This window comes from Scyliorhinus canicula, chromosome 15 (assembly GCF_902713615.1).
Source record: "Scyliorhinus canicula chromosome 15, sScyCan1.1, whole genome shotgun sequence".
NCBI lineage: Eukaryota > Metazoa > Chordata > Chondrichthyes > Carcharhiniformes > Scyliorhinidae > Scyliorhinus > Scyliorhinus canicula.
The window spans coordinates 136219019-136231171 of NC_052160.1; the positions used below are offsets into that span (position 1 = coordinate 136219019).

General features: G+C 49.3%; 1 protein-coding gene across 1 annotated transcript in view; it reads left to right on the forward strand.

Annotated features, from left to right (window-relative positions):
- LOC119978387 (ethanolamine kinase 1-like) overlaps window positions 1-12153 on the forward strand; it is an 84906-nt gene that overhangs the window by 34604 nt on the left and 38149 nt on the right. The window contains exon 3 of the mRNA XM_038820001.1: window positions 8484-8624. Within this exon, the coding sequence (XP_038675929.1) occupies window positions 8484-8624 (141 nt within the window). The remainder of the gene's footprint in view (window positions 1-8483; window positions 8625-12153) is intronic.

Genomic DNA, 12153 nt, shown 5'->3' on the forward strand with positions numbered 1-12153 from the left:
GGTTGGTAGCTTGCTTTCTCACAGCACTTGATATTAATAATTGTTGTCAAGCAGGCAGAGAGACAAAGCAACAAACTCCAATCTTGATTTCGGTGCTGGACACTTCTCTACCGAGGCTGCTCCTATTTAACAGTTTTTGGAGGGACGGACCGCACTGAATGAGTAACCTCCAGAAACTGGATGGAATTTGAAGAGGTGTCGCCCATTGCCAAATCACCTGCCTTAAAAATAAAGTCTTGAGATCAATCTGGTGCAGAGAGCTATATTGAAAATGTTCTTTAGTGCCATTGCTAACATTCATAAAATCCCTACAGTGGAGAAGGAGGCCATTCGGCCCATCGGGTCTGCACTGACCCACTTAAGCCCTCACTTCCACCCCATCCCCGTAACCCAATAACCCCATCTAACCTTTTTGGACACTAAGGGCAATTTAGCATGGCCAATCCACCTAACCTGCATGTCTTTGGACTGTGGGAGGAAACCGGAGCACCCGGAGGAAACCCACGCAGACACGGGGAGAACGTGCAGACTCCGCACAGACAGTGACCCAGCGGGGAATTGAACCTGAGACCCTGGCGCTGTGAAGCCACAGTGCTAGCCACTTGTGCTACCGTGTTGCCCTGGCGGGTCACCCAAGGCCGGAATCGAACCTGAGTCCCTGGCGCTGTGAGGCAGCAGTGCTAATTGCTGTGCCAGCCCATTCCACAGGAAAGATATGCTATTTTTTAAACAGCATTGCTCAAGAGTTAACCTTAACCCTTTGATCCTTTTTTAAGACATTAGGTTAAAAGCCATGTCTGACTATTATTGTTGCCACCCTTTGGAGACTTGGGCAGCAAGATGGCAGATGGAGTTTAATTCGGACAAATGTGAGGCAATGCATTTTGGAAGGCCTAATGCAGGTAGGGAATATACAGTGAATGGTAGAACCCGCAAGAATATTGACGATCAGAGAGATCTAGGTGTACAGGTCCACAGGTCACTGAAAGGGGCAACACAGGTGGAGAAGGTAGTCAAGAAGGCATACGGCATGCTTGCCTTCATTGGCCGGGCATTGAGTATAAAAATTGGCAAGCCATGTTGCAGCTGCATAGAACCTTAGTTTGGCCACACTTGGAGTATAGTGTTCAATTCTGGTCGCCACACTACCAAAAGGACGTGGAGGCTTTAGAGAGGGTGCAGAAGAGATTTACCAGGATGTTGCCTGGTAGGGGCTGGTTTAGCACAGGGCTAAATCGCTGGCTTTGAAAGCAGACCTAGGCAGGCCAGCAGCACGATTCAATTCCCGTACCAGCCTCCCTGAACAGCCGCCGGAATGTGACGACTAGGGGCTTTTCACAGTAACTTCATTTGAAGCCTACTTGTGACAAGCGATTTTCATTTTATGTTCATTCATGGAAGGCATTAGCTATGAGGAGAGGTTGAATAAATTTGGTTTGTTCTCACTGGAGCGAAGAAGTTTGAGGGGCGATCTGATAGAGGTCTACAAAATTATGAGAGGCATAGACAGAGTGGATAGTCAGAGGGGTCAATTACTAGGGGGCATAGGTTTAAGGTGCGAGGGGCAAGGTTTAGAGGAGATGTACGAGGCAAGTTTTTAACACAGAGGGTAGTGGGTGCCTGGAACTCGCTGCCGGAGGAGGTGGTGGAAGCAGGGACGGTAGTGACATTTAAGGGGCATCTTGACAAATACATGAATAGGATGGGAATAGAAGGATACGGACCCCGGAAGTGTAGAAGATTTTAGTTTAAACGTAAGAACCAGGTGCAGGAGTCGGCCATCTGGCCCCTCGAGCCAACTCACCATTCATTGAGATCATGGCTGATCTTTAAGATCATGGCTGAACTTTAGTTTAGACGGGCAGCATGGTCGGCGCAGGCTTGGAGGGCCGAAGGGCCTGTTCATGTGCTGTACCTTTCTTTGTTCTTTGTTCTTAATTTGCTTTTGTCTTTTATCTCTGTGTTTTGTACCAGGGCCTTAGGATGTTTTTCTATATTAGCAGTGGTCGTGGTTATGCAAGCTCACTGCTACCCATGTGAGTGTGATCTAACCTGACCCGCACCATAGAAAGAAATAACAGAGATGTTTTGCAGGGCTTGGAGTTTGCCGTGCGACTGCACAGCTCAAAGCTCATCCACTTTTTGTGCATTTTAAAAGATTAAATTCCTGATTTGGTGGCGGTATTTAGACTAAATGTCCTCCTCTTACAGAGGATAATTGACTGCTCTGGAGCTGGAGGGAGATGCTGTGTAATTTGGGATGGAAAAATAACTGGAAGTAGCACCACACTGTGTGCGTGACAGGAGTTTTTGGAATACATTTAGAGTACCCAATTCATTTTTTTCCAATTAAGGGGCAATTTAGTGTGGCCAATCCATCTACCCTGCTTTTAAAAAAAAAAAAAGAAAAATATATATATTTTAAAAATAAATTTAGAGTACCCAATTATTTTTTCCAATTAAGGGGCAATTTAGCATGGCCGATCCACCTACCCTGCACATCTTTGGGTTGTGGGGGTGAAACCCACGCAGACACGGGGAGAACGTGCAAACTCCTCACGGACAGTGACCCAGGGCCGGGATTCGAACCCGGGTCCTCAGCGCCGTAGGCAGCAATGCTAACCACTGTGCCACCGTGCTGCCCAAAAATAAATAATTTAAGGGTGGGCCCCATGATGGGCACCCGATTTGTAAGAAAAATATAGAAATCCCCAGGACACAAACCCCTCCCTGTGGAGTGGGATGCGAAGAAAACATTGAAAACTGTTGAGCTTCCTATGGGATGGCTGTCTGGCCTGTGCAGGTGGGGGGGGGGGGGGGGGGGGGGGGGCGGGCAGTAGCTGGGAGTGACTTAGTGCCCAGCCCCTGGACGTGGGGTGTCCCCCTCAGGACCGGGGTGACCTGTCTCAGACTGACCGTTCCTGCAGCATGTGTTTGAAACTTCCCCCCCCTTTGGTGCTACTTCCAGGCTCCTGGCTGCTCACACTCTTGAGTGCTGTCTGTGTCCTTTAAATGCTCAGAAGGATTATGGTCATCTGGGAAACCACCCAGGCCGTCCCTCAGGACACCCTCATGGCCCAGCTGTACCATCAAGGGCCAAGTTCAGCCCTCCTCGGAAGTGCCGCCACATTATAAAGGAAGCAGCGGATCAGCAGAGCTCACCCCAACCAGAGGACACCGGCACCGCAGACTTCGGAAACCTCCCTGGTTCTCTGCCCCTCTCAGGGCAGAGGACTCACCAGTGATCCCCCTCACCCCTCAGGATCGGCAGCTGTCTACCCCTGGTGAGACTGGCAGTGCTGACTGCCTCTGCCACCACCTCCGAGGCAGCGTTCAGGAGGGCTGGGAGTCTCTGGCCTACCCTAGGGACGGTGTTCATCCGCTCCCCACTGGTATGGAGCTGTGGGTCCATGCCAGACACCTGATCTCTGGGGTAGGGTGGGGGGTGGGGGGGCAGGTCTTCTCTGAGCCACCCTGGTGTCTGCAGTAAATGTATGGTAAATGAAGCTCTTTGGTGTTAACTCCGCGGTAGCAGTTAGACCGCCCGCTAGGTGTTCCTCCCAAATGGAGAATTTCACTCAAGATCTGACTCCTGTCAGACCCATGCAGAAACTCTGGCTGTTTCTCAGCTTGTTTCAGCTCCCCATTGTCCTCAGACAAGTCTGCACTGCTTTAAAGACTGTTAATATTTTTTAACTGAACTACAGAGCGAGCAAACTGCTTCACTTCTGGGCACAGCTTCATTCAGATCCGAACTGACCTTTCTGCAAAATTCCTGATGCCTTAGCTTCACTCAACAATGACGTTATCTCACCAACTGAAATTGAATTAACTCCGCAAGGAATCCCCTCAGTCCAAACAAAATCCAATTAGCCCAACCTTTTTACGATGGTTTAATTGCACCCCGGCTCCCAACATTTCAAACTAGGATTTCCTTTAAAACGTGACTGCAGCAGTCGAACACACTATCCCAGGCTCTTACTGCACCAATTACCAATAATACAATCCATATGATATTCCTACATTCATCACGCTAACCACGCTCCCCTCCCACTCTTTCCACGGGAGTGTTCCTCTCCTACCGCCCCCAGAAAACGGGAGTGCAAATTTCACCCCATCTCTCAAAGGAGCAGGATCGATTCATTTGGCCCTTGAAACCAGCTCCGCCCTTCAATATGATTACGGCTAATCTACTGTTTCAACTCCACTTTTCCCACCCACTCCCCATATCACAAAATGTCTCTATCCCAGCCTTGAATATATTCCACGCTGGAGCATCCAGGGATGAGTATTCCAAAGATTCACCACCCTGAATTAAGACATTTCTCATCTCTGTCTTAAATAATAATTCGAACATTCTCCTGAGGCTGCACCTCTGCGATTTCCAGCCAGGGGGATATTACCACTCAGTGTCGATTCCGTGGAGCTCCTTCAGAATCTTATGTTCCTGTGGCAGAGTTTCGGGTTGAGTGAGATTGGGCGGATTTCTGCTCGGGGAAATCTGAGTTTCTTTAAAGAGGGTGGAGAACGGATACAGTGGGGACTGATCATTGGGGAACTGGGAGGAAGAGTTTCTGCTCCTCCTGACCCGCAAGCAGTGCTGAAAAGAGTAGCTCTTCCACGCAGCAGTCCTTCGGGGCTGATTTAGCACACTGGGCTAAATCGCTGGCTTTTAAAGTAGACCAAGGCAGGCCAGCAGCACGGTTCAATTCCCGTACCAGCCTCCCCGAACAGGCGCCGGAATGTGGCGACTAGGGGCTTTTCACAGTAACTTCATTTGAAGCCTACTCGTGACAATAAGCGATTTTTATTTCATTTCATTTCTCCTCTCTTTAACTACCCCAGAAAGAAAATCTGGCCTCTAGGCCCAGTGTTACGGCTGGGAAAGAGCGTAAATCTGACATTCACAGCCTGAGAGGTAAATGAGCAGCCTGTGTCTTGGGAGTGGGTGGGTCCGCTCCATGCCTCACCCTTACCCCTTACCAATCCGATTAAAAGAGGAAGTGGGCGGGTGAAGCTCGAGATTGAGATGGTTTGCATTCGATCGTCTCACCGGACCCAAATCCCCTCCCCCGCAGTACTAGTTATTTTTGTGCAAAATCCTTTCGTTCCCTCGGTGAATTGGGAAATTGATCCATTTTCTTTTGAATCCTGCAGCTGGGTTTTTACCGGGCGGAAGGCAGCCTGCTCTCCTTTGGAATTCTTCAATTGAAAGCACTCTTTGTGCAGATCAGTTTATTCCTTCTTCATCTTAGCTTATAACCCTGGGCGGGATTCTCCGTCTCTGAGACTATGTGTTGACGCCAATGCAGAATTCGTGGACTTTCACAACAGAAAAACTGGTGCCACACCTGGACCGCTCCCGCTCCCAATATTCAGCGGGTATCTGTGCAGCGGGTATCTGTGGATAGCTTTGAGAGACGGGAATAGATGAGGCCTGAGATCAGACAATGAACTGTGGGGGCTTCTGGCCTGTATGGCTTAATATTATATATCATGGTCTTCCTTTTAGCTGCTGAGCCTTAGCTAGAAGGCCTGTATCGGTATTATTTCTTTGGTCTTGTATTGATGAGTAAGCAGGGGAAATTATTTTTAACACACCTTGCGCATAATCTTGTTCTCACAACTGCCCCTTAATTTATCTAGCCAATTCTCCTTCTTAAACGTTCTTGCGCTATCTGCATTTTGTTCCCCTGCATAAAGCAATCGACAGTGTCCTCGTAATCTGGAGGTTTTGCCCCGATTCTGGAGATTGTGGCAGTCTTGTCTAACTGGAGTTCACCGGTACGGTGGCACAGTGGTTGGCACTGTTGCTTCACAGCTCCAGGGTCCCTGGTTCGATTCCCGGCTTGGGTCACTGTCTGTGCGGAGTCTGCACGTTCTCCCCGTGTCTGCGTGGGATTCCTCCGGGTGCTCCAGTTTCCTCCCACAGTCCAAAGATGTGCAGGTTAGATGGATTGGCCATACTAAATTGCCCGTAGTCTCCAAAATGGTTGGATAGGGTTAAGGGGGTAGGATGGAGGTGTGGGCTTAAGTAGGGTGCTCTTTCCAAGGGCCGGTGCAGACCCGATGGGCCGAATGCCCTACTTCTGCATTGTAAATGCCATGAATTCTAACAATTCCCACAATTTAGGGAATTGGTGTTGTGCCTTATCTTCAGAACAGGCAATTCTAGGTTCCTCAACTCCTCTTAATGCAGATACCTATTAGTTTAATTACCCCTCTTGCGCAGCAACCAATTCTGGACGTCCTTGCTGTGGTACAGGGGCCAGGATTGCGCACTGTCCTCTGCACCTGGGCATATTCCTGGGCTATGCACTCTCGTGCACTGACTGTGCATCGTTAGGCCCTGTTGGATTCCCTCACTGCCACCTCATACTGTGCTGTTGCTTTCAGTAAACTAGCCAAAGGCTCCAAGCCCATCTTGTGCATTTTATAGCCTGGGTCACACGATAAGCGTGTCACCACCTGTACTTTAAAAGCTCTACACAAAACTGTACTTTAAAAGCTTTTGAGAAAAATGGACTGATTCAAAATGGACTTTGATGAGCTCACCGTCTCTTTTGGATGTGACCACTAAACCCAGGGAGACAAATGGACGTGACAGGCACTTCAGAATTCAAAAGACGTCTCACAGATGTTTTGTTATGCTCTTGACGTAGCATAAGCTGCTTCCTTGATGTGCACTCTGACAAAGAAAGGTTCAGACTTGGAGATAGCTTTAACACATTTATTAAACTGTTAACAATTCTCCTACTTAGATTCGACTCTCCTGTTAATCCTGCTGTAACTACTCAGACTGACGAACCAGTCTGCTACAATCCAGGTGGTGGGTGTGATGTTTCAACTCAACCCTGTGTACTCAGAGTGTCTCCACTGGAAAGCGGCAGATCATGTGTGCTGTGTCCTTTTATATGGGTTGGTGTAATGCCCTCCTGTGGTAGTGTCACCCCCGTGTGTGTCTTGAATGCCCATTGGACATGTCCTATCTTACTGGCCTATTGGTTGAATGTCTGTGTCATGTCTCTGGTGCTCCCTCTAGTGTCTAACTAGTCTACGTGTATTTACATTAACCCCTTGTGTATTTACAGTGAAGCATATCACCACAACAGGTAGAAGTAAAAGCCATAAAAGCCACCACAGCTGGTGGGATTAGTATTCTGGCTGTAATCAAAGCTATCATTATGCCTTATTTGGAGGATGACTTGGCGTTTGTTACAGGGTCACCTGATTATAGCAGCCAGCTCGGCACTCTGCTAAAGTTACAGCAAAGCAGATCCAAGCTGCTTTCAGAGACGGAGCCTGAGGGCAGACCTTTATCACACAGGGAGAGACAGGCCAACAAGCACACCCATCGAACTGTCGTAATCGACCAGGCTGAAAAAAGGGCCACACCACAGTAAGATAACTGCAGTGGTGACTCGGGGATTTTCACAATAACTTCATTGCAGTGTTAATGTCAGCCTGCTTGTGACAATAGAGATGATTATTATTATCCCCCATTTTCAATATTGCTACATATGGTTTAAAAATAAATGTGGAAAGAAAATGATAATTGAGAAAAAACATTCCGCCGATTCTTCTCCAGGGTTTCACGCTGCCAAGCCCAGGAGATCGATCTTCAATTCCTGCAGACACCTGGCCCATTCTGGAAGGTGGCCACCCTGCCACTCGTACAACCCTTCGCTTCACTGATGGTGGTCATGCCGGTAGTCATCGGGACCGCATGCTCTGGAATTCCCCCCCAGCCCCGCTACCCTCCTCTCCAGGTCCTTCTTAAAATCCATCTCTGGCAATGCTTTCCCAATCCCCTGCTTCCGCGTGGTGTCCATTGTCTGTCTTGCATCTCTCTAATCTCCTTTTGTTGTATCTGGAGCTCAACCCATTTGTTGAGTCAAGAATGTGGCCTTGCTGTGTGAAAATTGGCGGCCATGCCTCCTTCATTTCAACAGGCGGGACGCTTCAAAACCCTCGCAAAAAAAGCAGATGCTGGAAATAGGAAATAATAACTACAGCATGGCGGGGAGCACCGAGGGAGAGGAACAGAGATAATGGCCAGAATTCTCTGGCTGTTGGGATTCTCTGTTTCCGCCACAGTGCACCCCCACCTGTGGGTTTCCCGGCGGCATGGGGGCCTTAAGCGGGAAATCCATTGACAAGTGGCAGGAAGAGAGAATTCAGGCGTCAGCGAATGATGCCTTACGAGAAACGCACCCCCAGAGAATCCAGTCCAGTGTTTCAGGTCGGTGACCTTTCGTTAGAACTGATTATCTGTACAGTGCTTTGGGCGGTTGTGAAAGGTGCTATATCAATGCAAGTCCTTTCCTGGGGCAGTACTAAGTATGGAATTGACAAGACGGCCATTCCTCAGATTGGTAAACTCTGAATTCACCCGTACTGTGGTAACTCGGGAAGTGACTGTGTCATCTCTTTCAGGGGTCAAGTTGTTTGAATAACGTGTGTCCTTTCCCACCTCTCTGCAGGCTCATAGCGACCGAGCTGGCAAGAATTCATTCAATACACGCCCACAACGGATGCATTCCTAAACCCAACCTCTGGGTGAAAATGCGGAAGTATATGGCTCTCATCGCCTCGGAGTTCACACCAGAAGCTAAAAATACTCGGTATGTACTCAGCAATTACCCTTTATCGAGATCAGCTGGACTAGTTATGCAGTGAGAGACCTTTACTCTGCTGAATATAAAGTGGCTCGGTGAAAAGCTGGCTGTGAATTAGTTTTCAGCAGCTTCAGGCCTCAAACTTGTACAACATCCGTGTTACCTTGCATGTTTGCAGGAGTGGCTTTTTTGAATACCGAGTTCTTTTGCAAAATTGAAAAAGCCAGCCGTTTGCTGTTTCGATGTGATTTTTGTGTATTATTATCTGTTCACCTTGAGAAGGCTGTGAGCTTTAAGTAAAAAAGAAGTAGGGGCAGGAGTAAACAATTCAGCCACTCGAGCACACTCGGCCAATCAACACGATCACGGCTGATATCCCCTCGGCCTCATCATCCAGCCTGTTCTCTATAACCCTGCATCCCGCGACTAATTAAAAGAACGATCTATATGTGATTGTGAGTGGGTTATTGGAAGGGGCACCGGCAGTGTAGGTAAATGTGTATGCCCCAAATTGGGACGATGTGGGTTTTATGAGGGGGTTGCTGGCAGCAATCCCGGATTTGGCCACGTACCAGTTGCTCGTGGGAGGAGATTTTAACTGTATCCTGGAGCTGAGGGTGGATAAATCGAGCCCCAGGTTGATGGGTAGGCTACGAATGGCAAGGGAGCTGGGGGGGGGGGGGGGGGGGGGGGTTTATGGAGAGGATGGGTATGGTGGATCCATAGTGCTTTCAGATCCCGGGAAAAGGGAGTATTCCTTCTTTTCACACGTCTGTAAGGTTTGATTACTTTGTAGTGAGTCGGGAGATTTTGGTTGGGGTGGAAGGGGCAGAGTATGTGGGGATAGTTATCTCGGACCATGCACCCCGCTGGCTGGATATTCGGTTCAGTACGGGACGAGAGCAGAGGCCGGGGTGGAGGTTTGACTCGGGGTTGTTGGCGGATGGAGGTTTTTGTGATGAGGTACGGTTGGCGATTAGGGATTATGTGGAGTTCAATTGGAATGGGGAGGTGTCGACGGGCATTTTTTGGGAAGCACTGAAGGCAGTGGTCTGCGAATAAGGAAAGGAGGGCGGAACATGGCCATCTAGTGAGCGAGATAGTGGAGGTGAGCAGGGAATAAGGGTGCCCACCGTGGGGGGATTGGCGAGGAGGAAAAAGTTGCAGGGGCAATTTGACAGGCTGGCAACAGGGAGGGCGGTAGGGCAACTGCGTGGGGCAAGAGGGGTGCAATACGAGTATGGAGAGAAGGCGAGCCGCATGCTGGCGCACCAGCTGCGGAGGCAGTCTGCGTCCAGGGAAATATTGAAGATTCGGACTTCGGTCAGAGCCGGGGAAGATAAATGAGGCATTTAGAGAGTATTACCAGGGACTTTGAGGCAGACCCAGGAGGAGAGGAGGGGGATGTGGGGTGGTTTCTGGTTGAGCTGGAATTTCCCCAGGTGGAGGAAGCAAAGAGGCGTTGGAGGCGCCCCTAGGGCTGAGGGAGTGCTGGATAGTATCAGGGGCATGGAAGTCGGGAAGGTCCCTGGGCCGGATGGGTACCCGGCAGAAGTTTATAAGAAATTTGTGGCGGACCTGGCACCACATCTGTTGGGGGCGTTTAATGAAGCACTGGAGAAGGGGGAGTTGCCGGAGATGATGAAGCAGGCAGCAATCACACTAATCCCCCAAAAATGGGAAGGATCCGGTGGAATGTGGGTCGTATCGACCCATACCACTGTTGAATACTGATGTGAAAGTATTGGCTAAGTTGTTGGCGGGGAGTATGGAGGATTGTGTCCCGGGGGTGGTGGCAGAAGATTAAACAGGCTTCGTGAAGGGCAGGCAGCTCATGAGTAATATAAGACGGCAGTTGAATGTGGTGATGAATCCGTCGAGGGCTCTGGTACCGGAGGTGGTGGTGTCCATGGACGCGGAGAAAGCATTTGATCGGGTGGAGTGGCGGTACTTGTTCGAAGTTTTGGGAAGGTTTGGGTTTGGGCCGAGATTTGTGGCATGGGTGCGGTTGCTGTATGTGGCGCCAAGAGCGAGGGTGAGGACGAATGATATGAGCTCACAAAGCTTTGACTTACACAGGGGTACGAGGCAGGGGTGCCCACTGTCGCCGCTGCTGTTTGCGCTGGCCATAGAGCAATTGGCGATGGCTTTCAGGGGGTTGGCAGAGTGGCAGGGGATAATGAGGGCACAGAGGGAGCATCGGGTGTCGCTCTATGCCGGTGACCTCTTGCTGTATGTTTCGGATCCGTTGGAGAGTATGGGAAGGATTATGGACCTGTTGGGAAGGTTTGGAGGGTTCTCAGGGTACAAGCTGAATGTTGGGAAAAGCAAGGTATTCCTGGTGAATGAGCTGGCACAGCGGGCTAATTTAGGGGGGTATGCTGTTTACGGTAGCGAGGGATAGGTTTAGGTACTTGGGGATTCACCTATGCCTTTTCATCAAAATTCCACCCGGATCTGGATGAAAAGAGCCCTTTTCTGTGACTTTGAACAGGGACAGCCCTTTATGTGACCAATCACTCCATGGTCACAAGCGGAAGTCGAACCTTCAGCACTTCCTTATGCCGTATCCCTCTGTACCCATCCTATCGATGTGTTTGTCAAGATGCCTTTTGAACTCCGGTAATGTATAGACACTCACCACCCTCTCTTTAAAAAAAGAAAAAAACCCTCTAAACTTTGCGCAATGGACTTTAAACGTTTGTCCCCTGGTGACTGACCCCTCCACCCTGGGAAAGAGTGCCTGCCCATCCACTCTATCCATGCCTTTCATAATCTTGTAGACCTCTATCAGGTCGTCCCTCAACCTCCATCATTCTAATGAAAACAGTCCGAGTCTATTCAGCCTCTCCGCATAGCTACCATCCTCCAGACCAGGCAACATCCTGGTAAACCTCCTCTATACCCACTCCAAAGCCTCCACATCCTTCTGGTAGTGAGGCGACCAGAATTGTGCGCAATATTCCAAGTGCAGTCTTACCAAGGTTCTATACAACTGCAGCATGACTTGCCAGTTTCTATACTCGATGCCCCGTCCAATGAAGGCAAGCATTCCATATGCTCTCTTGACTACCTTGTCCACTTGTGTTGTCATTTTCAAAGATCTGTGGACCTGCACGCCCAGATCTCTCTGACTTTCTTTATTCCTGAGAGTTTTGTCATTTATGGTATATTTCCCCTCTGTTAGACCAACCAAAATGCATCACCTCACATTTGTCTGGATTAAACTCCATTTGCCATTTCTCTGCCCAAGTCTCCAACCTATCTATGTCCTGCTGTACCCTCTGACAATCTTCAACACTGTCTGCCACTCCACCGACCTTGGTGTCATCCGTGAACTTACTAATCAGACCAGCCAATAGAGGCCCAGCACCGATCCCTGCCACTAGTCGCAACCTTCCATTCAAATAAACACCCTTCTACTACGACCCTTTGCCTTCTGTGACCGAGCCAGTTCTGTATCCACCTTGCCACAAAAATCTTGCCACCTCACCTCTGATCCCGTGTGACTTCACCTTTTATACCAGCCTGTCTC